This window comes from Lemur catta, chromosome 15, assembly GCF_020740605.2.
Source record: "Lemur catta isolate mLemCat1 chromosome 15, mLemCat1.pri, whole genome shotgun sequence".
Taxonomy (NCBI): Eukaryota; Metazoa; Chordata; class Mammalia; order Primates; family Lemuridae; genus Lemur; species Lemur catta.
The window spans coordinates 10,602,982-10,630,804 of record NC_059142.1 but is presented as its reverse complement, the minus strand read 5'-3'; the positions used below and the strand labels follow the sequence as shown (position 1 = coordinate 10,630,804).

Here is a 27,823-nt window from a genome sequence, read left to right as displayed (position 1 = left end):
TAAGTCGCTAAGAGCCCTGGAAAGAACGTGAGAGATTCAAAGAGACGCCAAGAGGCCCGCAGAAACCCGGAAAGACGACGAGACAAAGAAGGCCCAGACCCACGAACTTAGGAAAAGGAAGGGTGATTCAGAGAGAACGGAAATAAGAGATGGAAGAAGAGAAATGGAAAGAGCAAGGGATTTAGGGTGTGTGGGGCGGGGAGACCTGGCCCCTCCCCCGCGGAGGGCCGAGAGGACCCCCGGGGCGGGGATCCGAGCACCGTGTCCTTTCTCAGGTTCACGCCTGTGGAGGTGCGGGCTGAGGGGGAGGGAGGGACGTGCAGGCAGGACGACCCGCGGGCTGGGAGGAGGTGAATGTGAGGACATGAGGAATCAGGTTCTAGCTTTGGGGCTTCAAACTCTGAGACTGGTAAAAGGCTAAATCTAATATTTAGTAGAAATGTTCAAACGAAAGTGTTTAGAAAGCTCATCAAATTTATTATAACCTTTTCGGGGAGGGGAGAAGAAAAGAGTGAAGTGCATTGGCCGGGAATCGAACCCGGGCCTCCCGCGTGGCAGGCGAGAATTCTACCACTGAACCACCAATGCAAGCTATGTGCTACATCTACTTTTATCTCAACTCGTAAGAGGTTGAGGGGGGGAGTGGCTAAGTAGACGGTGTAGGCCAGCGGCTCGGGGAAGGAGTGGCTCTGAATGGTCAACGTGGGTGGAGCGCGGGGCCATGCTTCCTCCCGCCGGGATCCGGCCACCGGGCCATAAAGCCGCCCCATATGGCCAGGGGCGGCCCCACACCCGGGTGCGAACAGCTCAGGGTCCCGAGCCTCGCGTGCAGGTGAGAAAAACTCAGCCCGAGCCCAGGTTCCCAAGGAGGGGGGCAGCGGGGGCTGCTAGTGCCACACATCTGTGCTCCCATTTGGCCGAGGTAGGGGGAGGTGGGATGTGTTGGGGGCCCTGATCCCAAATAGGAGCCCCTTTCCTGAGGTCTGTGCCCCTCCGGGCTGAAGCTTTGGCAAGGCAGCCTCCGTGAAAAAAACAAAACAAAACAACCAACAAGGTGTGGAGGGGCTCTCGGAGGGCTTGGAGGAAGCCCCAAGTCTCTGACTTCACAGCTATCTCTCGTCTCGGTCTGTAACCCTGTCCTTCCGTGTCCTTGTTCCTGGCAGTCTTGCTATCCCGTTCAATTTCTGATTTATTTTCTCAGGTACTTTGTCCTGAAGCCTCCGAGTGTGCACGCATCATTCTGCAGAGGGTCATGTTCTTGGTTTGAGGTGGGTGTTGGTCCCTTTTTTTGTATCCCTTTCTTGTCCCTTTAGGAAAACTGCCTGTTCCCTGCTCCTTTACAGTCACGAAGGGCCTCCAGAGGCACCTGGCGGGCACACGTGTGTGAGGTGTCCCTCTGCCATACTCCTGAATCTCCTAGGATCAGTTTTGAATAAAATAGTTGTGCCGTAAGTGGAAAGATCTCTTTGCTCCTTCCTATGCTTCAGGGACTTGCTTCCTCTTCCTTGAAGTCCCCTCTGTTCCCCACCTCAGTCCAGCCATCCTCAAAGAGACTCTTTTCCCGGAGCACCTACTTCGCTCTGCTTCTATAATAGCTACTTGATGACACTTCGTCTTTTCCACTAGGCGATCCTGCGGAATAAGTGGGGGCTCTACTGCACGTCTCAGTATGAACCTCGGAGCCTAGACCAGTGCCCTGCACGCACATTGAGCCTGCAGGTGCCAGGGAACTTGAATAGAATTGACATGGAATAGAGTGCCTCTTCTACCTCCTGGCAGATCCACCCAGCACACTTGCTCCCTATCCCGAGTAGGAGGCAAGTTTTGGGGAAGAAGTATAAAATTCAGCCTAGGGGCTGAGGGGTGCTAACTTTTATTTCAGAGATAGTGAGGGTACAGTGAGCCTCCAAGAAAGCTTCAGTTCTAAGGGAACTCAGAACTTCATCCTCAAATGAGTTCTGTCCCAAATAACCTAATCTCCCTTTGCTAATAGCCTCCGCCCTCCAGCTGGGTTCCGCCTCCTTATACAGCCTTATGGTCCGTAAACCAGTCTGTGTCCATTCGCCCCTCACTTCCCACACTCCCAGGCCGGTTCCTCTCCATCCCCTCCCCCTTCACTCCTCCCCTTTCCGGAAGCCTCGTGCTGGGGTCCTAGCCAGGCGGAATCTGGGTGCTGAAGGGGGCGGGTCCGGGTCCTATCCCTCCTACCTGGCACCGCTGGATATAAGGCTCCAGGCGAGCAGGGATCCGGTCCACACCAGGGTCCGGAGGAGCAATGGTCACCCGGGATCGAACTGAGAATAGGGACGGCCCCAAGGTGAGAGGCGGGAGGGGAGGGGGAGCAGAGGTCCCTGTTCTAGCCAGGGGATTGGGCCCTAATACAGTGGGTCAGGGGAGAGCCTGGGAATTGAGAGCTGGAAAAGGAGAGGTGCCGGGGGACCCAAGGAGCCAGGAGCTGGAGAGGAAGCTACGAAGTATGAAGAAGGGGACAAGGGTCAGAGCAATACCTGCGTGGGCAGCGGAAGCACAGGTCTAGGGGCCTGGGTAATGGGGCTGGCACCTGGCGGCCTGGAGGGCGTGGGAGGGGACCGGAGTTTGAGTGAAATAAGCAATGAGGGGATGGAGCCAGGGGAGGAGGGTGGGAACAACAAGAGAAGAGAGGCACTGGCTCCCCGCGGGCTGTGAGCCGGAGCTGGTCCTATGTCGTCTTGTAGAGAAGGCCCCGGGGCATTGGTTGCAGAGACCCGAGGCCGGCTTTAAGAGTTTAGGAACGAGTGGGGAAGCGTGACGGCCTAGAGGGTTTGAGGGAGAAGAGGAGGTGCGGTCGCGCTAGGTATCTCCCTTTCTACACTCAGGGCCTCCAGCTCTGAGCCCGGCACCGGGCGGCCCACGTGCTTGCGAGCAAAGAGGGTCCCCAAAGTTCTCCACTGAGACAGAGAGAGAGAGAGACTGCACGAGACGGAGACGTAGAGAGAAAAGAGGAGGAGAAGGAGAGACACAGAGAGGGGAGGAGGGAGGACGAGACTCAGGAAAATGCGGAAGACCCGGGAGAGAGAGGAGGCGAGCTACAGGAACTGACCCTAGGGGCGTGGGGCGGGGGAGCGGAGAGGGATCGACCGGGCCCGGCCCTAGGCAATCTGGGGGCTGGGGGAAGGGGTGGAAGCCCGGCTGTCCCAGCGGCGGGATCCGGATGCCGGCGCGGCCGCGCTGAGTCTCGGTCCGGTCGGCCCGCTTTCCTTTTCCCGCTGGGCACAGATGCTGAAGCCGCTGGTGGAGAAGCGGCGCCGGGACCGCATCAACCGCAGCCTGGAAGAGCTGAGGCTGCTGCTGCTGGAGCGGACCCGGGACCAGGTCAGTCCCTCTGCCAGCCCCGGACCCCCAAGAATCCCATTCCCTCGTCCCAGGGCTTCCCACTGGGGTGGGGACATATGCTGGATTGGCGACCCTGGCCCCAAGGCATCCTGACCCGAGTCCCGCCCTTGGAATCCCATCCCAGACCCCCTCTGGCTCTCAGAACGCGATCTTCTTCGCCATCCCCGGGTCTGTAAGTTTCACGCCTGGCTCTGTAAATTTCACTCCCCGGGTAGGTCAGTTCACCCTTTGGGTCTTTAAATGTCCCCTTCCCTTCCCCCACACCCCTCAGGGCGGCCAGCGTCAGTTCTGCCGGTTGGTTAATTTCACTCCCTGGGTTGCTGTTTCAAATCTCCTCCTCACACGTCGGGTATTGGTTCCATCCCCTCGGGTTGGACAGTTTCGTCTCAGGGTGGGCCAGGACCATCCTTGGTCATCTACTCCGCATTCGGTCTCGCGTTCTGTAAGCAGCGCGTAAATGCGATCCCGGGAATCCCCAGCTCCCGCATCCGCCCCTCCCTTCTTCCCCCTGCCACTTTCCCCCTCTCTCCCCACCCCTTTCTGTCTCTGCGCCCTCCCCTCCCGTCTGTAGAACCTCCGGAACCCGAAGCTGGAGAAAGCAGAGATACTGGAGTTCGCCGTGGGCTACTTGAGGGATCGAAGCCGGGTGGAGTCCCCGGGTACAGCGCGGGGGTGGGGCAGCGGAGGGCGGGAGGGGGAGTCACGGCGGCTCGGGCCGGGGAAGATCGGGGGGGCCCAGCGGTGGAGGTGGGCTTGGGGAGTGGCAGATTCTGCTCGGAGGCGAGGTTAATAACACCCGCGCGTGTCTGTCTCTGTGTCTCCCTCACTCTCTCTCCGTCCATCTGGTTTCCTGTCTCTGTCTGTGCGCCTGTCCGGCCTCGGTATCTCTGCGCCCCGCCCCGCCCCTCACCCCTTCTGGGCCCCTGCCTTGCCGCCGCGGCTCCAGGGGTTCCCCGGTCCCCAGCCCAGGACGCCGAGGCGCTCGCCAGCTGCTACCTGTCCGGCTTCCGCGAGTGCCTGCTCCGCTTGGCGGCCTTTGTGCACGACGCCAGCCCGGCCGCCCGCGCCCAGCTCTTCTCCGCGCTGCACGGCTACCTGCGCCCCAAACCGCTCCGGCCGGAGCCGGGAGATCCGAGGCCTCCAGTGCCGCGCCCACCGCTGGACCCCGCCGCACCCGCCCTTGGCCCCGCGCTGCACCAGCGCCCCCCAGTGCATCAGGGCCCCCCTAGCCCGCGCTGCGCATGGTCCCCATCCCTCTGCTCCCCTCGCGCCGGGGATTCCGGCGCGCCGGCGCCCCTCACCGGACTGCTGCCGCCACCACCGCCGCCTCACAGACAAGACGGGGCGCCCAAGGCCCCGCCGCCCCCGCCGCCCGCTTTCTGGAGACCTTGGCCCTGAGCTTTGGGGGCGGTGGAGGCGGGGGCTGGGGGTGGGGTAGAGACTCCAGCCCGTGGGCAGCAGAGGGACCCGGGCATCCGGGCGAGGAGGTGTTGGGGAGGGTGGCGGGGCGCGCGGGCTCAGCGCGCGGGTGAGATGTGGTCTATATTAGAGTATCTATATAAATATATATTTCCCTGGTTCCTGTCCCTTCTCCCTGACCCCTTCCCCTTTGCGTCTAGGATTGTACCCTTTTTGCTCTCGGCCCAGTCCCAGTCCCTTTACAAGTCCCTAGTGCATGGAATAAAGTGGTTATTAAATCCCCGTGTGTCCCCGAGCCAGGGGCCTGCCTTTATCTCGACGTCCACGCCCACTTTCCCTTCCCTTCTGTCTCCCACCCCCAGTCCTGCTCTCCATGGCCCAAGCTCCGGGGCAGACAGGTAAGTAAAGAAGAGAGCAGAGCGGAGACTGAGGTTGGAACTGAAACCAGGAGGAAAACACAGATAGGGTAGGGGACGAAGGGATGGGAGCCTTTGAGAAAAAACCGGATAAAAAGGAAAGAAAAAAATTCAAATAAAATCGACTCTGGTGGGATTCGAACCCACAACCTTTGAATCGCTCATTTCGTCACTAGAAGTCCAATGCGCTATCCATTGCGCCACAGAGCCACCTCGCGGGCGGCGGCGTCTTGTGGCTTACCGGTACTAGCATGGGAAAGGGGCAGGGTGAGGTGGGGGTGTGTGTGAGGGAATCGGGAGGGAAGTGTCAGGGGCGTGGGTTTGGATCTCAGAAGCTAAGCAGGTGGAGGGGAGCGGGCGCAAGCTTGTGAGCCAGGTGGGAATGAGGGCGCACAAGAAACGGAGGAAAAGAAACCGAATATGAGCGAGTGAGCGAGTGCAGAGCTCCGGCTGCCTGCTTGGGATGCTTCCAGTTCAGGCGCACCCCACTCCCAGATGTGGTCCCACCCAAATAAACATTTTTTGTTGTAAATTTCTGTGTGTGTTTTGTTTCTTATGGCTTATCTTTTCTACCATCTGCTGCTAGGTGGTTTGAAGTCTCGATGGTTTCCTATTTCTGATATAAAAAATGTGGAATAAGACATCAATATAGCTGTATCCACCTTTGCCCCACTTCGTCCTACTAGTCTCTTAGGAGGACAACGGGGACAGCTCACTTCCGTGCAGGTAGCGTGGCCGAGCGGTCTAAGGCGCTGGATTTAGGCTCCAGTCTCTTCGGAGGCGTGGGTTCGAATCCCACCGCTGCCAGGCTGGAGTTTTTCTCTTGGTCTAAGCCCTATATAAGGCGTCATCTGGCATATTCCTGCAATTTTATGAAGCTCCTACTAGTGGTTTCACCATCACCATCTGTCTTTGGTCTTCCAGACAGATCTTACGTTCCTTCCGTGCTCAAATTAAGACTGAATAGAAACTGCTGAAGAAATCTTCGTTTCTTCATGTCTGATCTCTATTGTAACATGTTTTCAAATACAATATTCTCATCTCAAAAGTAGCCCAACCTCGAATATACTCAGGTGACTTAACTGTATGTTCTTTTCGTGGTATGCCAAGTCCTCTTACACCATGAGAAAACCTCAAAGATTAGCGTCTTCATTCGCTTTAGTTTTTCAGATGCTCTCGCGTCATGAAAGAAACATATCATTCATGAAGCCAACAATATGACGTTTTAGTGTTAGGTTAAAAGTTCAAGGTTCCACCGAGATTTGAACTCGGATCGCTGGATTCAGAGTCCAGAGTGCTAACCATTACACCATGGAACCCCCCTACTTAAAGTGCCTTCAGAGATTATATACGTTACTGTACTTCCTAGTCTGCACGTTTTCCGCATTCACTCGTTATTTACAGAAAACAAGAAGAAACAAAAGAAAATCCCATGCTGACTATGGTGGACACCATGGAACCCCCCTACCTAAAGTGCTTTCAGACATTATATACGTTACTATACTTCCTAGTCTGCACGTTTTCCGCATTCACTCGTTATTTACAGAAAACAAGAAGAAACAAAAGAAAACCCCATGCTGACTATGGTGGACACCGCTATCAAACACCTGAAATATAAATTGAGATGTACTGTCAACTTCTATACACCTCGGATTTAGAAGCCAGCATAAAAAAACCACAAAATTTTATTAATAATTTTATATATTGATTACATATTAAAATGACACTTTGGAATATCGGGTCTTAAGTAAAGTATATTACTAAATTTTATTTCACCTTTTTTTTACTCTTTTTAAAGCAAAATATTTAAATTGGAATATATGGCTTACATATGCACTGCTCTAAAACATCTTTATTTTCCCTCCACTGTCATTCTCTCTACTTTTCTGAAAGTAAGTTCCCGCCCCACTTAATACCATTTCCTTTTAAAACAGGTAAATGTGTTTTTGTTACTGTTCTACATTGTTTTATTTGAAGGGGCACAATACATTAATTGCACTCAAAAGCAAAAGGCAGACGCCCGAACAGGGACTTGAACCCTGGACCCTCAGATTAAAAGTCTGATGCTCTACCGACTGAGCTATCCGGGCTCTTGTAAAGCTTTTGCTCTGCTTTCTATAAGAGACATTCGTAAACGGAAGTCCCGGCTGACAAAACCGAGAGAGAATTGCATCTGCGCAGAGGACTCTGGCACAGAGTCAGAGCGAGCGAGTGAAGGCCGCCTGCTGCTTATTGCTCTTTTTTCTTTTGCCTCTCTTTCTCAAAGGCCCCGCCGAGGCTGGGACGCTGGGACCGCCAGTCGCGGAGGCTGAAACTGTGCAGCGCCGGGACTGGCCGCGCGGGGCCGCTGCGGGCTACAGGCCTCCCTCGCACAGAGCTTCCTCCCCAGGCCCTGTGACCTAGATCCCGGACACCTCGGGCACCTAGCTCCGGCCTATCGTCTCGCAGGCCCAGGGAGGGCCTGGAGTGGAAAGCATGCCACAGGGGGCCTTCAGACTCCACTTCGGTTTCCTGGCCGGCCCTATTCCAAGGGAGAGACTGAGGTCGGGCGTGCCCAGGCCGGAGACAGAGAGGGCCAGGCCTGGGGAAGATGGGTGTGTGGGTGACAGGACAGGTGTTCCTGACCACCTGCCGGGTGCTGGAATGCGTGTGCGATTCACCTGCGTGTGACTGCGAGATTGGTAGTCAAGTGCGGCTCCCCTGTGTATAGTGATTCACACGGATGATTCACGTATAGGAATGCAGGTGCCTCGCGCTCAGTTCTGACTGGGAGAGAGGAGAAAATGGTCCTGGGGGGAAGTTGGGGTGTGGGCGGACAAGGGTCCCACGGCATCAGTCGGGCCCCTGACCAGGTGAAGGGCAGTGTCCCAATTATACAGGGACACTGTGTAATTATCCTCCCTGTGTCCATCTCAGCATCTAGTCCCTCCCTCCCCAGTGGGACCCAGGCTCCCGATATCCATCTGGGTGAGTCAGCCAGAGGGACCGGCTGTGCTAGAGGCAGGCAAACAAGTACTAGAGCGCAAACTGTGGGCGGGGAGAGGGAGCTCGAGCCTCCAGCGAAGAGCTTTGGAGATAGCCCAGGAGCACCCTGGAGAGAGCTGGGCCCTTTCTCAGGCCCACGCTGCCCCCCAACCCCCTAGGCCGCCCCCGCCCAAGTCCAGCCCTGCCGGACCTGCCGCTCCCCTCCTCCAGGCCGGCTGCTGCTGTGGCCAGTTTTGCCGGGGGCATCCCTCCATCCCTTTCATCATGGCAGTGTACCGCCTGTGTGTGACCACTGGTCCCTACCTGATGGCCGGCACACTGGACAACATCTCTGTCACGCTGGTGGGCACGTGTGGTGAGAGCCCCAAGCAGCGGCTGGATCGAATTGGCAGGGACTTCACCGCTGGATCGGTGAGTACAAAGGAGACGGGGAAGTGCGACCCTGAGAGGCAGGGCCTGCCTGCAGGGGACCCTGAAGGAGAGGAGGAGCACTCCTTCTGGACTCATCAAATCAGGATGCCGGCTCTAACCTCGTCACTGTCCCTTTTGTGGTCCCTGAAACTCATCCTCAGAGAGCACTGAGCAGGGAGTCGGGAGATGTCCTCTGGCTTCCCAGCTGTTCCTATAATTGATGTTGGCCATTGGAGCCTGGGTATCCTCTTCTCTGGAGGGGACCTCCCTGCCTTCATCAGCCCCCAGGACTGTTTGCTGGTGGCCTACACAAGGGTTCCCCAGTGCCCAAGGAGGCTAGTGAAATCCACTAGCGTCCACTCTGTTGGCACACCATGCAGGGTGCCTGCTTCTACCTGGATGAAGGGCTTGCCTTTTTCCAATTCATACAAAGGCACCCTGTGGTTAGCAGCAGGCATTGGTGTAGACACACATTGCAAGGTGCAAGGACAGTCTTGGTGGTTCCCTGACTCTCACCTGCTTGCTGCCTCGGTCCCCTCAGGTACAGAAGTACAAGGTGCGCTGCTCAGCAGAGTTGGGCGAGCTCTTGCTGCTGCGCGTACACAAGGAGCGCTACGCTTTCTTCCGCAAGGACTCCTGGTACTGCAGCCGCATCTGTGTCACTGCCCCGGATGGTACCATTTCCCACTTCCCCTGCTATCAGTGGATTGAAGGCCACTGCACAATGGAGCTGAGGCCGGGAACAGGTGGGCCAGAGGCGAGGGCTAAACTGTACTGCAGAAGGCGTCTTCGGGATTAGGGGTGGGGTATCACAGAGCCCAGGGTGCAGAAAATAGGATTGGGGTTGGGAACTCTGGGCTCCCAAGTAGATGCTTTCGGAAAAAAGTGAGCCTCTCAAGCCTTGAAATTGAAAGAGCCTTATAGGCAGTATTTACTCCTCTGGAGACACACACACACACACACACACACACACACACACACACACTCACACTCATGTAGATATGCACTGTTTTTCACGGCCTCCCTCTGCACTGCCCCAGGGTGAATTCCTCTGGAGCCCAGAGAGGAATTAACCTCCCAGCTGAGTAATTAGACTTCACTAGGCGAAGAAGCCCTGAGTGTTTAGAGAATGTGGCCAGAGAGGCCCTGTCCTCTATTGCTAGTTTTTCGAGTGTGGGTGAAGTCCCTGTGAGGTGTTGTTAGGGTCCCTTGTGGAATCTGTGGGGCCTTTCAAAGACGCTGGGCTTGACTGCCTGCAGCCTGCAGCGCTGTCTGACCCACAGAGGCAACACTAGGGCCACTCTGAGTGTGGAGCTGAGTCTCAGGGATGAGAGATGGATATTCTAGGTCAAGGTGAGGCCAGTGAACATTAATCCACAGCCCACAGTGAGCTCTTCACGTCACCGTGAACTCCCATCCATTACTATGGCACATCCATCCATAGCGTCACAATATATATTTGCTTATCAGTCGTTTATCAAGTGCTTGTTATGTGCATGGTGCCAGGCTCTGTGCTAGATGTGGGAATACAAAAAATGAACACAGCATGACTTCTGCCCTTGAAGAGTGTATAGTCTGGAGCGGAGACAAACATGCAAACAATTAGGAAGGTTTTTATCAGGTTGTCTCAAATCCCTTCTCCTGGTGAAGTAAAAGAACACAGGGGCGTCCTCATGTGAGTCACATGGATGTGGCTGCGTCACATGGATGTGACAACTCAAGGGTTGGGGGGGGGTTCAGGCAAGGTTTGCAAAAGGTGTTGTTTGAAAAGAAGCTTATGCCAAGAGTAATTTTCATTCCCCACAGCAAGAACCATTTGTCAGGATTCCCTTCCCCTCCTCCTGGATCACAGGAATCGCGAGCTCCGGGCCCGACAAGAATGCTACCGGTGAGGGTGGCCTGATCTGGCTTCTTCCCCCACCTTTGTTCTGACCTCAGCCTCCATCAGATTGTTCCTAACTCTAACCTCAGTTCCAACCTTGGGGACCCAACTTCAATCAGGACTCTCCTTTAAACCTAGTCCCACTTTAACAATGACCCTGAGTCTGAACCCAGAATACCAGTATTAACAATTGTCCCAATATCATCAGTGAATTCATACTCAACCCCCAACATTCCTTGGTGAAATCCAGATCCCAATAACAGCAATGACCCTGGTACTCACCAATCTCAGTCCATTCTCTCCCTCCCAAACCTGCCATGATCTTAATCTCCACACAAACCCATCTCTAAACCAGTATGGGCACTAATGTCATCCTCAAATGCCACCTTGATCTGCAGCCCAGTGCCTTCATGGAGAAAATTCCAGCACTTTATCTCCTGTCCGGAAAGTGGGTGGTTTCTGGAGTTTTCATCTGAAGTCATGTCTTTAAAGGCTAAGACTTCTGTTTATCCCAAGCTTGACCTGCCACCTCTGACCTCTTTCCCTTGGAAGCTGGAAGATCTATGCTCCTGGCTTCCCCCGCATGGTGGATGTCAGCAGCTTTGAGGAGATGGAGTCAGACAAGAAGTTTGCCTTGACCAAGATGCCACCTCGTGCAGACCAGGGCGACAAGTGAGGACCAAGGCTTGGGAGGGAGGTGGAGGGGAGTGAAGTGGAGGGTCTGTTGGGAAGATGGGTCCCTAGCAGCTTGGAAGGAGGGGTCAGGGTCTGTAATGAGTGCAGTTTCATTCAAGAGTCAGGGGGAGAGTAGACCAGGGATGGCCCTGAGGAGTCTGGCAGAGAGGACAAGAGTGAGGAAGTCATTTCAGGTCAAGAGTAGAGAGGGCAGGGGAGGAGCCAGGAGGGAGAGGAGACCTGGGGACTCTGAGGGCAGAACAGAGGTAAGTATTAAGGGGAGTGGACTTCAGGGCCCACTGACTGGTTCCTGTCCTGTTCCCCCATCCCCAGCAGTGGGAATCGGTACCTGCCTGGCTTTCCCATGAAGATTGACATCCCTTCCCTGCTGCACATGGAGCCCAATATTCGATACTCAGTCACCAAGACGACTTCACTGCTCCTCAATGCCATCCCTGCGTGAGGCCGCTGTCCTCTCTGCACTCCCACTCACGTCCCCCTGCCCCTTTGTTGCCCAGTGAATGTCTCTGCCCTCAATCCCCCTCCCCAAGCCCAGTCCCCACTCCCTGCCCCCAGTGTTCCCTCCCTCCCTCCCTCCCTCCAGGCCCTCCTCCCTGACCCCAGTCCCCCTTCCCTGACCGCTTTCCCCCCCCTCCCTGACCCCAGTCTCCCCTCCCTGAGCACAGGTGACATTGTCCCTGGACCTGTCAGATCATTAATCCCCGCTTGCCACCCTGCCTTTCCTCAGTGCCCACACTCTTCAGGGCAGATCAGCATCTTCACACATCCTATCAGATTGACTGATTGCCACAGACCTAACTGTTCTGTGTTCCATTCCCTTTCCTTTGATTCAGCCCACCTAGTGAGTGCTTGTTATGCGCTGGGTATGTCAGAGCTCGTAGTGTAATGCTGGATGATGTGCACCCACTGGGTTTACCGTGTAATGCAGGGATTGATGAGTATTTTGTGAAAGATCCAAGACATGTGTTTGGGGGGAGATCAAGCAATGCTTCACAAAGGAATTTGCTTCTGAGATGTACCCAGAGGAACAGATAGATTTTATAGTAGGTGGAGACGTAGGAGATGGCTTTCTAGGAGAGGAAGCTTAAATGAAGCCCTGGAAATGGGGGAAAGCCAATTTAATTTCAAGCATTTTTTTCCTTATTATAAAATAATGCTGCCAGGCACAGTGGCATGTGTCTGTAGTCCCAGTTACTCAGGAGGCTGATAAGAGAGGACCGCTTGAGCCCAGGAGTTCCAGGCTGCAGTAAGCTATGATCATGCCTGTGAATAGCCACTGCTGCTGAACCTGGGCAACACTGCCAGACCCCATCTCTTAAAATAGTAATAATAGGCCAGGTGTAGTTGCTCATGCCTGTAATCCTAGCACTCCAGGAGACCAAGGAAGAAGGATCTTTTGAGGCCAGGAGTTTGAGGCCAGCCTGGACAACATACCAAGACCCCTGCCTCTACCAAAAAAATTATTAAAAAATTAGCTAAGCAGGGTGGCATGCACCTGTAGTCCTAGCTACCCAGGATGCTGAGGCGGGAGCATCGCTTAAGTCCAGGAGTTCAAAGTTACAGTGAGCTATGATGGTACTACTGCATTCCAGCCTGGCTGACAGAGCAAGACCCTATCTCTAAAAATATTGATATTCACTGTAAAAAATTCAGACAGTATAGACATCCACAAAAGTGAAAAGTGTACATCCTTCAGCTTGCCAACCCCACTTATACCAGCCCAGGGTACAAAGTATGTCTCTGGTTATGTTTGGTGAGCAGTCTTGGTTGGCCTTGCCTAGTCCCCAGGGTGGGAGAAAAACCTGGAAAGGCTGGTGGGAACCAGCTGATGGGGAGCTTCATGGGCTAGCCAGGCTTGGCAGGTGGGGCTTTGTTCTTCAGGCAGAGGGGAATGTGACAAGCTGGAAGCTTGGAGAAAGAAGGCCAAAGCACCAGTGAGGATGACTTGTCTGTATCATAAGGCCATGTGCACCACCTTTGTCCACACGTGTGATTCTCCCTCCCAGGGATGGTTGCATTTGAACCAGAGTCCCCCCAGGCTGCAGAACCTCAATTGGGCACTAGACTTTTTCTCCTATGTGGACTGATCGGCACTTCTACTCTGGGGACTGACCCTCCAGGCTGAGGGCGCAGTGGCTCCCAATAGATGCCAGATCCCACCCTCACCTTCCCCTCCTTCCCTTCCCCCTCAGGTCCTTGGGCATGAAGCTTCGAGGGCTGCTAGACCGCAAGGGCTCCTGGAAGAAGCTGAATGATATTCGGAACATCTTCTGGTGCCACAAGACCTTCACTATAGGTGTGTAGAGCCAGGCAGAAGATGTCTGTCCTTTACCTTGCCCCATGCTCAGACCCTTTCCTCCCCTTCCTGGGAAAAGGCCTGCTCCTAGTCCCCTGGGGAGACTGCTGGATTTGGGCAGGAGGGGCTCCTGGTTTCACTGGTAGCATCTCCCAGTTTCCCCTCAGGGACCCAAGCACCTCGTCTGAAGAGGCCACAAGAAGCGGGAAGTGAGAACAGAGACACTCTGCTTGTCTGGAAGAGGGTCACGGTCATTTAGATGATGCTAATCCCGATCAGGGGGCACATGACTCTCTTTCCCTACTCCTACCACTATGGGTTCCCGGCTTTGGGGCCAGAAAGGCTTAGGTTCGAATCCATGTTCTGCCACTCCACCGGGAAAGTCATTCCATCTCTCTGCCCCTCAGGGTGCAGTATTAAGTTGAAGATATATTTATACCTACCTCCTAGGTTTGCTGGGAGGAACACCTAATGGTGTTGACCAAAGGCCTTGGCAGGACCAGGACCTAGGGAAGTAGTTTTCAGACCAACTGGTCCCATCTCTTGCCCCCTAGAGTATGTCACAGAGCACTGGTGTGAGGACCACTTCTTTGGGTACCAGTACCTGAATGGCGTCAATCCCGTCATGCTCCATTGCCTCTCCAGCTTGCCCAGCAAACTGCCTGTCACCAATGACATGGTGGCCCCCTTGCTGGGACCAGGCACCTGCCTGCAGACAGAGCTAGAGGTAGGTGAGGACCTCAGCAGTAGGCCTGATTGGTGGGGTTGCCACTGTGGATGAGGGTGCATGTGGAGGGTAAGGGGAATAGCCTGGCCTGCGTCCTGACTGGGGGCCTCATCCTCTGGGCAGCCCTGGTCCTGCACCTTTAAGTAGAGCAGATATGGATGAGGGCCGGCTGGGGCTTGGGAGGCTTTGTGGCCTGAGATGGGGCCTGGTGGAGGGGTGTGAATGAGCAGGGCAGCTGCAGGGACAGTTGGGAGAAGGCCTTGACCCTGTTATGGGGCCTCCAAGGTCCTAGGTGCTGAGGCCCAAAGAAGGCTTCTTTAGGACAGGCCAATAGCAGGGCCACCAGTTATAGCAGGGACAATCAAGAGGAGGAGCTCTGAGGCTGCGGGGTAGATGATGACCGGAGCTCTCTGGGGCAGCCAAGCCTTCAGGCATTCTCCAGAAGGCTAGAGCTGTGGTTGATTAATTCTCATCGCGTGCTGATTTTGCTGTTTTGGATGCAGGCAGGTCAGATCTCCAAGGGGATTCCAGCTGAGTTGAGAGAGTAGGAAGGTCCAGGAATGGGGGGAGGAGGAGAGGACGGTGGCTGGGAGGCCAGGTGAGAGGTTGCACAACCAGGGACTCAGCTGGACCTCATTCCGGACATTCTGGGAAGGGCGGGGTACCCAGTGTTGGCCATTAGTGCAGGCACCAAGAATTTCGGGGGCTGGAACATGGGACCTTAGCTCCTCCCTGGGGTAGAAGTGAGCAGAGAACGGAGACGGAAGCGGAGCGCGGGTTGAGACGGCACTCTAAGTCTCTGTGCACCTTCTCCAGAGGGGGAACATCTTCCTAGCAGACTACTGGGTCCTGGCGGAGGCCCCCACGCATTGCCTAAACGGTCGCCCCCAGTACGTGACCGCCCCGCTCTGCCTGTTGTGGCTCAACCCCCAGGGGGCGCTGGTGCCCTTGGCCATCCAGGTGAGCCCGGGGGCGGGGCTTCGGAAGTGGGGGCCCTCAGGGAACACACAGTCTTGAGCCCCACCCTTTGATTACTCTCGGACGCAGCTCAGCCAGACCCCCGGGCCCAACAGCCCCATCTTTCTGCCCACTGACTCCGAATGGGACTGGCTGCTGGCCAAGACGTGGGTGCGCAACTCTGAGTTCCTGGTGCACGAGAACAACACGCACTTTTTGTGCACGCACTTGCTGTGCGAGGCTTTCGCCATGGCCACGTTGCGTCAGCTGCCGCTCTGCCATCCTATCTACAAGGTCCGTGCGATCCCGGCCGAGACCAAAGGGAGCGGGGTCTGGGCCTCCTGCCCTGACCTTCGGCTCACGTGTCCTCGCTCCGCTCCGCAGCTCCTGCTTCCGCACACTCGCTACACGCTGCAGGTGAACACCATCGCAAGGGCCACGCTGCTCAACCCTGAGGGCCTCGTGGACAAGGTGCGGCCTCCCCGCAAGGTCCCCGAGGCCCCGCCCTCCTGCCCTGTTCTGCGCCCAAGCCCGTTCCACGAGCCCCGCCCCACGAGCCCCGCCCCTCTCCGCCAGTCTCCGGTTTGTCCCCCCCCCCCCGCCGGTCCCACCCCCGGGTCTCACTCCCTCAGGCCACGGTTCCACAGGCGGGGCATCCCCAGCCCCAGCACTACTCTCAGCTGACCCTGCGCCCAGCCAGGCTCCTGCCTCTCCGGCTTTCAGTTCATTCTTTTAATTACCCAATACCGAAGGGTCGCCTTCTGTGCACGGAATAGGGCTGCAACCTGAACAGCCCGCGTCAGGCGGGTCCCCATGGGTGTTTGATCCGTGGTCGTGGACTGCTTGATTAACCGAGTAAGCCCCTCCCTGGGCCGAGTCTCTAGCCCCACCTCGTCCCCAGATGCTGGGTTAGGGGTTGGGCTAGCCCCGGAGCCGAGCTGTGCTTTGTCCCCAGGTCACGTCCATTGGGAGGCAAGGCCTCCTCTACCTGATGAGCACGGGTCTGGCCCACTTCACCTACACCAATTTCTGCCTTCCGGACAGCCTGCGGGCCCGCGGTGTCCTGGGCATCCCCAACTACCACTACCGAGACGACGGCCTGAAGATCTGGGCAGCCATTGAGAGGTGTGGGACGGGACCCTGCAGCCACTCCAGCCCCACAGGGCCTCCTGGGCTGGGGCAGTGTGGGCCCCGTGCTCCTGCCCCTGCCGGCTGGGGCGCTTGGGGGTGGGGATTCCAGGTGTTTTCCGACCCGGGCATAGAGAATTCTCAAGGCTATGAATTGTGTTTGGGGGTCCCTGTGAAATGGCAGGTAGCTGTGGTCTACAGAGGGTCTGGGGTGTGCGAATGTAGTGGAGGGAGGGAAAGAAGGGGTGTCTGGAGGAGTCAGGGTGCCAGGGCTGGTGCACCAGCTAAGCATGGGCAGGGGTTCCAGGCAGGCAGGTCTTCCTTCCTCCTGGGTGCTGAGTGAGGAGGGGGAGGAGGAAGCACGAGCCAGACTCTCCTCTCCTGAGGGCACCTGCCCTCAGGTCCCTGTGCGGGAAGGAGGCACAGAGCACCCGTGACTCAGGAGTGGCGGTGGGGCTAAGGGGAAGCCTGGGCGCTCAGGCTCCAGTTGGATCCAGGGGTCCCCTCTGAACCCCTGTGGATGCTCAGTGGACCCTGGCAGTCTGCCTCTTCCCAGCCTGAGTGGTGTGGGCCTTGGTTTTCTGGCGAGGCCTGAGCCCAAGGTTACTCCAGTGGCACCAGCCTCTCTCTCCTGCAGCTTTGTCTCGGAAATCGTGGGCTACTATTATCCCAGCGAGGCCTCCGTGCAGCAGGACTCGGAGCTGCAGGCCTGGGTCGGCGAGATTTTTGCACAGGCGTTTCTGGGCCGGGAGAGCTCAGGTATTCCCTCTCCAACCCACCTCCCCCGTAAGCTTTCATCCTGTTCCCTCCTCCCCCATTAACCAGTTCCTATTTATTGACTAGCCTCTGAAGTACATATATTATTGTCCCCACTTAGCAGATGAGGAAATAGGCACAGGGCAGGTGGCAGAGGCAGGATTCAGTGCCAGCTCCCATTGTCTCCAAAGCCCTTGCTTTCAACCACTGCACTGTGCCCCTCTTGTCCCTTGACCCAAATAAGAGCCTGTCATTCACTTCAGCTCGCTGGGCTGTCCATGCGCTGCATCATGCAGTAGGAGCTATCTCTGACTTCAAATTATTCTAGTACCTTCGCTCATACCCTCTTGTGCCTGTCCTGCCAGGTGGTCCTTCAAGCCACCAACCTCTCTTCACTTCCTTTGGCTGCAAACCTCTTCATGGAGCAAGTTGGTCTTGCTGCTACCTGAGTCTTCATTTACGCTTGTCATCTCACCTTAACTCTCCCCTCTCTCTGGCACTACCTTAGAGGCCTCTGAGACCCACCAACACCAGGGCCCCCTCTTAGGCCACCTTTCCTTAACGTCAGTGCCCAGCAGATGCCCCAGACCACCCTCCTTTCTTTAAAGTCTTCCTTAGCTCCAGGGAGGATGTGTTCTTCTGCCCTTCCCACTTCTTCCGGAGTCCCTGCCACATCCCCATCCCAGCTGCTGGCTTGTCCTGGGTCTCTGACTCCTCTCTCTACCCTCCCCTAATAGAATTAGACTTTTTCCCCCTCTTTCCCCTCTATAGCTGATTCCCAGACTTGGAAATCTCCCAAGCATCCACTCTCTGAAGGACTTTTCTTTTTCGTGTCTCATTGTCGCCCTTAAGACCAGCACGTGAAAACTCTATGTCGCTCCTCTATAGAATGACATCTGTCTATAGAATGACATATGCCCAGGTTACATAATCTATTGCTACTCTTCGTCGCCTACTTACCTAGTGCCACTGTATTATGCAGTCTGTATTCCAGGCACTCAAAAACATAGAAGAGCCCTCTATATCTGGGTGCAGTAGAAGAACAGGAAAAGCTTAAAGTGGCACAAATGTCCGTCCTCCAGTTTCCCCAGCGCTGGCCTGGGATTTCTCTCAGCAGACAGATGGCTTTCAGCTGACTTAGTGCTTCTGGAGGCCACCCAGAGGGGTTCCTCACTGGGGAGACCCAGGGAGGAGGGAGGGTCTCAGGTCACCTCCAAATAGAATAAGTAGCTATTGCAGCCCTACCTGTAATAGGCTTGGAAGATTTTCTTTTTAAACAAAAATGTTCAAACATACAGAAAAGTAGAGAGTACAGTGAACACTCACCACCAGATTCAACTATTGCCAACATTTTGCCATATTTGATTAATCTGTTGTTTTTGTTTATTGCTGAAGGCTTTTAAAGTAAATTACACTCATCATATTTCACCCCATCCATATGCATCTTAAAAACTGACATTTTTCTACACAATCACAATACTGTTATCACACTGAACAAAACTGACAATAATTTCCCATGTCACCTCATATCTAGTCCATATTCAAATTTCTCCACGGTCCCATTTTTCCCCAGCTGGTCTGTTGATTAAGGAGCTGATCAAGGACTATATGGTGCATTTTTTCGGTTTAGACTTGAAAGTCTCTGTTAATTTAAAACAGCCTCCTCTCCTGTGCTTTCTAAAATCACATGATATAGACTTACTGCAGAGCCCAGACTAGCTGTTCTGCAGAATATCTCACCTTCTGAATTTATCTCATTGCTTCCTAATGCTGTCATTCATCTTGTTCCTCTATCTCCTGTGTTTTTTGTAAACTGGAAGCAATATCTGAAGGTTAGACATTTTTGCCAAGAATGCTGTGTCCTCTGCATTGCATCATATTGGGACGCACATAATATCAGGTTGTCTCACTATTAGTGATGCCAAGACTGATATATGGGTTAAGGTGGTGACAGCCAGATCTCTTTTGGATTTTTTAAAGGGTGACCCTTCCCTGTGTTTTGCAAGCCTACTGTTAATCGTGAGCATTCCTGATCCGCTCCCCTCGGGCGGCTGTTTCATATTTGAGGGTGTCTGTTTTCTATTTAAGACCCAGAGGTGGCTCTAATTACTGTTGGTTCACCTTGATTCCCTTCTCCTATCTTACTTTATTAAACTTGTCTCTGTTTTAACACATCGGAACATTCTTCTGGTTGACGACAGCTCTTTTGACCAGTACGAGCTCACTCTAGATTCATATACAATATTTAATGGCAAAACACACTCATCAACCTCAGTCAGTCTGATTTGGCTTCCATATTCCAAGGGAAAAAAATTAACACTATGAACTACAGAAAAATCCCCATAGATAGTCTGACTCCTGCTGTACTTTTCTATTCCCAGCCTCCAAGGTTAGACAGTCAACCACAAACAGGACATTCAGAAAATTCCCACACACTCCCAGCCTCACTGTCCTGTTGCATCAGCCTGTCTCCAGTCAGCTTGACTCCAAACCTTGAGGCCTCTTTGACTCACCTTCCCTCTTTGTCTTCCTACATCCAGTTGGGTGGCTAATCCCTATTGTCCCTATCATTTCCCATTGTCGCCACCCTAGTCCCAGTCCTCCTTACAGTGCTCCTGCATGGTGGCAGCTGCTTCTCAACCAGACCCGCCCCTCCCAGCCTCTTCTTGCTTGCCCACCAAGCCTGCAGGGCTGCCACCCTGCTAATCCTCTGAAATGCTGCCCAGGGACCGCATGACCTTGCTCTCTGCTGCAGCCTTGCCTCCGATTAGGTTCCCTCCCTGTCCTCTCACCTTGCTTATGCCCCACATCTTCCCACTCTGGCCTCTTAGCCTCTCCTGCATTTGCTTCATTCAACCAATAATCACTGGGCTCCGAATATTTATTAGGTACTGTTCTAGGTGCTGGGGTTTAGCAGTGGACAAGACAGATAAAAATCCTGGCCCTCATGGAGCTTGGCATTCTTTTGGGGGGATACAGAAAACCGACAAACAAACATGCCAGGTGGCTGTGTGTGATAAGAATAGCAACACAGCATGGGGCTGTGGCCTGTCTAGGTAGGGAGATATTTCAGATAGGTGGTCGGGGAAGCCTCCCTGAGGAGCCGATTCTGGAGTAGGGACTGAAGAAAGCACGGAGCTAGCTGTGCTGGTGACTGGGCTAAGAGGAGCAGGTGGAGGTGGAGGTGGAGTGCGAGTAGAGGCCCTGAGGTCTGAGGATGCTGGCGTGTTTGAGGAACACCAGGAAGGCCTGTGTGGCTGGAGTGGAGTAAGTGAGACGGAGAAAAGTCCAGAAGTAATGAATTCAGAGAAGGAGCCGGAGCCGGATCATGTAGAGCCATGGTGAGGCGAGTGAGTTGGGAAGCCCTTAGAGGTTTTTAGCGGAGGATGACATAATCTGATTTATGACCTTAAAGGATCACTGTGGCAGTCATGTCAAGAGCAGGCTGTAAGGGACAACGGTGGAAACTGCAGGATTCATCCAGAAGGGAGGTGACAGAGACTGGGTGGCAGTGGCGGGTGAGGTAGTGAGGAGAGACTGGCTTCTGGAAGTCTCCCATGCTGGTACGTGCGGGATGAGGTGAAAAGAGGCGGAGTGCGCTGATAAAGAGCACTGAAGCAGAACCGCTGTTGGGGGGGACAGGGGTGGGGAGCGAGTGGGGTAGGGAACGGAGCAGTTGGTCTTGCTCAAAGTGTCTCGTAGACACTCAGGTGGAGACGTCAGGGCAGCAGCTGCAGGTTCATGCCCGCTGCTAAGTGCAGACTTCAGGAGCCAGGCACAAACAGAGATGTGAATTTGGGAGTTGTTGGCAGTGGGAGGTGGTTAAAGCCGTGGGCTTGGATGATATTAGTGAGGTACAGAGGGAAGAAGAATGAGGACTGAGCCTGGGAGCTCTTCTGCCTCCAGCCTGAGAATGCTTTCCTCTCTCACCTTTTCCCATTCAAAGCTCACCCACCCTTCAGCTCGAGCAGGCCCCTTCTTGTCCTGTAGGAAGTCCCCACAGCCACTCTGGCCCTGGTGCCCATTTCTGTCCTACTTTCCCTCTCATAAAAGAGCCAAGCGCTGGCTTTGGATGCTCCCTTCTGCTTCTGTCACAGCAATCTCTGTGGTCCTCTGTCCCTGCTGCTAAGCCCAGCAGAGGATGGTCTGGTACTGGGTGCTTGGACAGACATATCTTGGTGAACTGGGTAGAATTAAATCATTAAGTGCTAATATGGGCTGCAGACTGAAGTGCCTTGGAGGTCACAGAGAGGCAGCGTGGTGCTTGGCTTGAGCTTGGCTCTGTCCTGGCACCCACCTGCCGGGCATCTCCTGGCCCGATTCCAGCTCCCACTCCTATCCTGTGCCCCGTCAGAGACCACAGATCTTGGCAACATCCATCCCTAGCTCAACCCTAGTCTTAGTCTTAAGACAGTTGTGGCCAAATGTTCAGCCCTTACGTCCTCACTTTCCCACTGTGGTAAGCCCCAGCCCTGAGCTGCCCCTCGGAATCCATCCCTACCCTCTTCTCCTCCTCCCCACACCCAGGCTTCCCAAGCAGGCTGTGCACCCCAGGAGAGCTGGTGAAGTTCCTCACTGCAATCATCTTCAACTGCTCCGCCCAGCACGCCGCTGTCAACAGTGGGCAGGTGAGGCTGCAGAGGGCAGGCCTGGGGGCAGCGGGCCTCAGCAGTGGGCTTGAGCTCAGGTTGAGAGCTTGGGTAGGTCAGAGTTGGGGTGGGTCTGTGGTTAAGCTTGGGCTTGGAGTGGCTACTGGGTGGAGTGAGGGGCCGGCCTCAGGTGATGCCTGGGTGGGGCTGGGCCCACAGTTGTAATGGCCACTCACGTTGATGTTACCTTGGGAGTAGAACTTAGGGGCTCCTGTCATGGGTAGAACCTGGCCAGGTGGAGTATCAGGTTGCTCCGTGTGGCGTGCCAGCCCTAGGCCCTTTGCTAGGATTACCTGCGCTCTAGGTCCTGCGTGACTCACTCCACCCAGTCCTGGAACATTGGGCGGGGAGTGACAAGGAATGAGCTGGGCTCCTGCCCTACTTCTGGGACTTTCCACCTTCTACCCCTCCTCTCTTCCCTTTCCACAATCCCCTCACTTCCCAACTGCAAGACCTGGGATGGTGGAGGTGGGGGCAGGGGTGGTGGAAGTGGGGACAGGGATGGTGGAGGAGGGGCAGGGATGGTGATGAGGGAGCTGGTCCTCCCCCTCTGGCCTGCTGACCCAGCTGGGGTGGGGTTCTCCACAGCATGACTTTGGGGCCTGGATGCCCAATGCTCCGTCTTCCATGAGGCAGCCTCCACCCCAGACTAAGGGGACCACCACTCTGAAGAGTTACCTAGACACCCTCCCAGAAGTGAACATCACCTGTAACAACCTTCTCCTCTTCTGGCTGGTCAGCCAAGAGCCCAAGGACCAGGTGTGTTGGAGAGGATGCTGAAGGGGGTAGGGTTTTGCAGGGCCTGGGCAGTGGAGGTGGCAATGGCTGTTCCAGGGGTCTTGAGGACTGACTGCCAAGATTTATGCCCACTGCTGAGCTGCTTTGTGTTCTTCAGTTGATAATTGACCCCGAAAGACATCTATCGAAGCAGATACCAGTTTAGTGGCTGGGTCACAACTTCCATCCAATTCACAGGTTTACCAGTCTGTCCATCCATTCATCTAACCATTCATCCATCAACTACTCACGCATTCATCCAAACATTGAACAGTTTTTGAGAACTTTCCCTCTGTCAGCGTAGCACTGGGCTCAGGGATATGAAGTCAAGTGAGACCTTCCTGCCTTCAAAAAGCCTGTGGCCTAGTTGAGGTAAATGAAAAGGGCATTACAGTTCTGTAGAAGTTACTTATATATTAATTCCTCCATTCAATACCCATGGTGGGCCAGACACTGCTACGGTCAGCTGTCAACCTTGTTCTTATGAGCTTACAGTCTGGTGATAGAGGTAAGAGCAGGGCCCCGTGGAACCTTACTGGGTCTGGGGGAACCCAGGAAGGCTTCTTGGAGGAAGTGACATCTAAGCTGAAACCTGTGGGACAAGTAGGGGTTTGGCAGACAAAGGAGTGGCAGGTTAGTTTCTAGGTAGAGGGAGGGACAGGACCAAGGAGCCAAGGCGAGAGTTCCCTGGTGTGTTTGTGGGATCACAAACGGTTCAGTGTGCTGAGGCAGCACGGTGGAGAGGCAGGTAGGGGTCTATCTGCACAGTGTCATTCAGAGGAGAATCAGGAGCATCTCAAGAATTTCAAGCCAGAGATGATGTGGGTAAATTTGTTCTGGCAAGGGTGCTCCTGTGGCTGTGTGAATGGATGGAAGGGGCAATTTTGGAGGCCGGAGGACAGAGGGGAGGCAGGTCTGTAGTTTAGGCCAGGGGAGCCACCCTTTAGTGACCAGTTCCCATCATCTCCGTTTCCACATTGCGCCACCAGTCGCACTCCTGCCCGACTTGTCTTACCCACAACTTCTCTGGCAGGTGAAGATCCTCATTTCTCACGTTTGACTCTGTTTGGTGTTAGAAAGATTGCAGATGTTTCCTGGGAAGGGCAGGAACTTGTCCGTAGGTCCTGCCCCTTTCTGGTCCCAGAGAGATGAGGGATGAGTAGGCAAGAGGATGGGGGTGGGGGCTCTCCCCTCGTAATCTGGTAAGAGTCAGACCTGGAAACTTATAATGACAGTAATAAAGGCAGCTGTCACTTACTGAGGCTCGCTCATGTCTCAGTCATTAAATCAGGTATTTTGCATATGCTATTTGAAAATACAGATCAAACAAGTAGCCATATTTAAAATATTTGGTACAGTGCTGACATATGTATTCAATAAATGGTAGTTCCATTTTACAGAGGAGAAAACTGAGGTTCAGAGAGATTAAGCAACTTGCTCAACATCACGTCGACAGTAAGTAGGCTGTGAATCCAGCTGTCCTAGTTCTGTGTTCTGTTGCTTTGATGGCTACACTATAGTTTTAGAAATTAGATATCAATTTGGTAAATAAGATTTAAAACTGGTTCTTTGAAAAAAAATCAATAAAATAAAGCTTTAGACATTCCAATCAAGAAAAAAAAAGAGAGAGGGAACAGAAGTACACAACATTAGGAATGGGAAAGGCATTCAGCCACAAATACAGAGAAGATTTTTAAAATCATAAGAAAATACTGCTTATAGTTTTATGCAAGCAGATTTATAAATCTACATGAAATGAATGATTTTCTAGGAAAACATAAACAACCAAAACTTAACTCCAGAAGAGATGAAAACCATACATAAATGTAATAAAAGGTGTGATCCTTTTAAACTTTCAAGGAACAAGTAATTCCCTAGTCACTCATACTGCTTGAAAGCATAGAAAAAGGTTGAAGCTTTGCGAATCATTTCACTGGATTACAGAACCCTGATACCCACACCTGGCAAAGTCAGTGCTCCTTAACAAGGGTTAAGATGGGTCTCATGTACAGGGCTCCAGTCCTAGATCCACACTTACCAACTCTGTGACATTAGGTATGTATTAGTAATTTGGCCTCCCTAAGCCTCAATTTCTTTATCTTTAAAGTGGAAATGGAAAGCACCTGTCTCAAGGGATGTTGTGTGGTTGTTATGGTCCGTGCAATGTGCTTACATGTTAGCTGTTGTTAAGAAAATGAAATGATAAACTTGTTCCACTTAGCTGTAATAATCTTAAAAGGATATCAGCCAATGAAGGCCAATAGTGAATAATAAAATAATAATATACCATGACAAAGTCTAGTTTATGGAATGAAAGGAATGAAAGGTTGGTTCAACCTTATGAAATCTAGCAATATAATTCCTTACGTCAGTAAAGAAGCATACCATATAATCATTTCATATACGCTAAAAAGGCATTTGATAAATGTGAACATCTAATACTAAGAAAAACTCAGTGTAAAATGAAACCCCCTTAAGGAAACATTACGATAAAAGTATATTTCAGAAAACAAAAAAACCCACTGTATTTCTGGTCAAACAATAGAGGTCTACTCATTAAAGTCAGAGACAAGAAAATAATGTCCACTCTTATTGCTGTTACTTGATACTGATCTGAAGGGCTTTGCCAATGCAATAAAACAAGAAAAGTAATTTTTTAAACAATGTTATTGTATATCAGTTAGATTGCATGAAGGTTATACTAGATGGGAAGTGTGCTGGCTAGGAGGCTGGGCCCATGCATTGTCATGGTGAACTGGTTGTGTGATGTGATAATTGAGGGAGGGACAGTCCTGTACACAGGATTACATTGACTGAAGTTCATTGTGATAGTTCTTGATTGTGGTTGGTTGTGCTATAAAGTGTAATGGTGTATGGTGACGGTGATTGTGTTGGAAAAAGTTCCATTATGTTGGTTGATTGTGAAGATGCCTCAGAACCAGGATGCTGATTGTTTTCAAGGGTTGAATTTTGTGAAATTTCGAGGGTGATAGGTGTTTTCTTAGGTATGTTTGCTGAAGGCTATTTATGTTGATTTCAGTTGTGTGATGAATGTGGTTGTGTTCTTTTAGTTCTTTGAGCAGTGGATCAGGCACTGGAAAGGACCTTTAAAATTTTTCTAGTTCAGGCCGGGCACGGTGGCTCACGCCTGTAATCCTAGCACTCTGGGAGGCTGAGGTGGGGGGATCGTTTGAGCTCAGGAGTTCAAGACCATCCTGAGCAAGAGCGAGACCCTGTCTCTACTAAAAATAGAAAGAAATTAGCTGGACAACTAAAAATATATAGAAAAAGTTAACCGGGCATGGTGGCATATGCCTGTAGTCCCAGCTACTAGGGAGGCTGAGGCAGGAGGATCGCTTGAGCCCAGGAGTTTGAGGTTGCTGTGAGCTAGGATGACGCCACAGCACTCTAGCCCTGGCAACAGAGTGAGACTCTGTCTCAAAAAAAAAAAAAAAAAAAAAAAAAAAAAAAAAAATTTCTAGTTCAACCTATTTACTTTCAGATGCAAGAACTGAGTCTCAGAGTCAGAGTAACCGGCAGAGGGTTACCAGCAGAGGGAGCCCTGAATTTAGGATGGGTGGCTCCCAAGTCACATTCTGTCCCCTATGCTGTGTGGGCTTGGGGTGTTGGAGGGCTGTTCTGTGTCAGGTTGCACGGAACGGTGGTTTGGGGTCCTGGTTGGGTATTTACAGTGGCTGCGGGGTCGTGTTTGAGATGCCACCTTGACTCCATTTGTCTGCACATGGGATCCTTCATTATTCTCCATCCCATCCGGAATTGAACATCATCCTGACCTCTCACCCGATTTTCCCCCAGAGGCCCCTGGGCACCTACCCAGATGAGCACTTCACAGAGGAGGCCCCGCGGCGGAGCATCGCCGCCTTCCAGAGCCGCCTGGCCCAGATCTCAAGGGACATCCGGGAGCGGAACCAGAGCCTGGTGCTGCCCTACATCTACCTGGACCCTCCCCTCATCGAGAACAGCGTCTCCATTTAAGCCCCTCCTCATACGACCCCAAAAGAAAGGAAGGTCCAAGCACGAGGAGGACAGCTTCTCAGGGTCCTCCAGACCCTCCCATCCTTCGTTCTCAGCCAGCCTGAACTTTCTTTTCCCACATGTGGGGAACCATTCCAGCCAAGACGGCTCCAGCATCATACGAACTGGGCCAGAGCTGGGAGGGACGAGTACAGCCGTGTCCAGGGTGAGAGGCCGCTGTCTAAAGTCAAGTGCACAATCGGCCCTCCAAAAGGAAGGAACCCTTCGTCCTTTGCCCTACTCTGGGCAGCCTCCTGTTCCAGCCTCTTGTGGGATCCGTCTCCTACCATTCGGATGCCAGCGCGGGTTTCTGAGCTCGCCTTCCCAGCCCTCCCCATCTCCAAACTCTCTCTCCCACCATGCCTTTTGCTTTCCCTTTCCTCAGGCCTAAGACCAACCAACCCAGCTTTCTTCTCTGGAAGAGTCTGGAAACTGGGCACGCAGGGTGTGTGCCTGGATCTGACACGTGGTCCCCTTTGTTCTCAGCAGCCCAGCTTACCTGGACCTCTAACTGCAGTTCTCGGAGACAGGCTTCCTGGCCTGTGCACGTATGTGGGGATCCCTCTCCAGCGCTCTGATCCCACCTCTCTACCCGACTCTGATCCCATTTTTTCTTTTTGTCCTTGAGTCCAGTGAGTTCAATAAAAACCAACATATTTGGCTCCCATTTCGTTTTTATGCTGTGGTGTGTGTGTTTGGGGCGGGTGGTGGTGGAGGTGCCAGGGACGGCAGACGCAGGGAGCAGCAGTGAATCCACCTGTGGATCAAACGTTCCGAAGACAGGAAGCCTCGCAGCTCAATCCACCAGCCAGCCACACCCCGATCCCTGCCGTTGCCTCCCAGAGCATGTCATCTGGAGGTGAAGGAATGTCTGGACTGAAGGGGCTGATAGGGAAAAAGTAGGTATTTTGCAAAGCCTCAGAGTCTGGCTGCTGGGTGTGGTAGTTGTTAATGTTACCACTGACATCCAGTTCTTCTCCTGGACGCACAGAAGACTCAGCCTCTGTCCCTCTTATGGATGGGTGGAGTCACCAGATAGGTTTTGGCCGAGTTATGAGCAGAAGCGATGCTGGTCACCTCCAGGCTGGCGCGGAGGCTCCTAGAGTTCTCTTCTCTCTGCCTCTCTATTCTGGAAGCCCGTGTTGACCTGGCACTTGCTTGTGTGTCTGAGGGACTAGGGCAGAGGCCCCTGCTGACTGAGTCGGATGTGGAACTGAGTAAGACATAAACTTTTGTTGGGTGAAGCTGTTGCTATTTGGGGAGTGTTTGTTATTGCAGCGTAATCTGGCCTATCCTGACCGAATGGGTGCTAATCTG

At 53.4% G+C, this 27,823-nt stretch overlaps 2 protein-coding genes and 5 non-coding genes across 18 annotated transcripts; 3 read left to right on the top strand and 4 right to left on the bottom strand.

The window, feature by feature from the left end:
* Window positions 1–517: 517 nt before the first annotated feature.
* TRNAG-GCC lies at window positions 518–588 on the bottom strand. The gene has a single exon. It is a non-coding gene; the product is annotated as a tRNA-Gly (tRNA).
* A 119-nt stretch (window positions 589–707) lies between these two features.
* HES7 (hes family bHLH transcription factor 7) lies at window positions 708–5,364 on the top strand. 12 transcript variants are annotated; one of them, XM_045570191.1, is made up of 7 exons: window positions 803–832; window positions 1,202–1,448; window positions 1,627–1,817; window positions 3,256–3,351; window positions 3,497–3,544; window positions 3,944–4,031; window positions 4,319–5,364. In XM_045570191.1, exons 4-7 carry the CDS (start codon window positions 3,256–3,258, stop codon window positions 4,768–4,770), a joined length of 684 nt encoding a protein of 227 aa, XP_045426147.1. In that variant the 5' UTR covers window positions 803–832; window positions 1,202–1,448; window positions 1,627–1,817; the 3' UTR covers window positions 4,771–5,364. The 12 variants fall into 12 exon arrangements, with proteins under 12 accessions (XP_045426140.1, XP_045426141.1, XP_045426147.1 ...); XM_045570194.1 differs by having other exon boundaries at window positions 817–832; window positions 1,202–1,268; XM_045570184.1 differs by lacking the exon at window positions 1,627–1,817 and having other exon boundaries at window positions 708–832; window positions 1,202–1,268.
* TRNAR-UCU lies at window positions 5,330–5,417 on the bottom strand. Its single transcript is given in 2 exon segments — window positions 5,330–5,365; window positions 5,381–5,417. It is a non-coding gene; the product is annotated as a tRNA-Arg (tRNA).
* Window positions 5,418–5,932: 515 nt separating this feature from the next.
* TRNAL-UAG lies at window positions 5,933–6,014 on the top strand. The gene has a single exon. It is a non-coding gene; the product is annotated as a tRNA-Leu (tRNA).
* A 440-nt stretch (window positions 6,015–6,454) lies between these two features.
* TRNAQ-CUG lies at window positions 6,455–6,526 on the bottom strand. Its single transcript has one exon. It is a non-coding gene; the product is annotated as a tRNA-Gln (tRNA).
* A 698-nt stretch (window positions 6,527–7,224) lies between these two features.
* Window positions 7,225–7,297, bottom strand: TRNAK-UUU. Its single transcript has one exon. It is a non-coding gene; the product is annotated as a tRNA-Lys (tRNA).
* Window positions 7,298–7,682: 385 nt separating this feature from the next.
* Window positions 7,683–27,166, top strand: ALOXE3 (arachidonate lipoxygenase 3). The gene is given in 20 exon segments (XM_045570183.1): window positions 7,683–7,750; window positions 8,146–8,231; window positions 8,234–8,275; window positions 8,278–8,360; window positions 8,363–8,431; window positions 8,433–8,603; window positions 9,145–9,349; window positions 10,410–10,491; window positions 11,038–11,157; window positions 11,494–11,619; window positions 13,374–13,477; window positions 14,032–14,204; window positions 15,021–15,164; window positions 15,252–15,455; window positions 15,546–15,632; window positions 16,117–16,286; window positions 16,927–17,048; window positions 21,573–21,673; window positions 22,283–22,453; window positions 26,288–27,166. Coding segments are annotated over 20 exon segments (2,508 nt in total). The 3' UTR covers window positions 26,468–27,166.
* Window positions 27,167–27,823: the final 657 nt, after the last annotated feature.

Bases quoted from the DNA above. Each gene is read 5' to 3' on its own strand.
- HES7 (XM_045570184.1), top strand. From the start codon at position 771: ATGGCCAGGGGCGGCCCCACACCCGGGTGCGAACAGCTCAGGGTCCCG. The intron at 833-1,201 runs GTGAGAAAAACT...TTATTTTCTCAG, and splicing joins GTCCCGAGCCTCGCGTGCAG to GTACTTTGTCCTGAAGCCTC. The intron at 4,032-4,318 runs GTACAGCGCGGG...CCGCGGCTCCAG, and splicing joins AAGCCGGGTGGAGTCCCCGG to GGGTTCCCCGGTCCCCAGCC.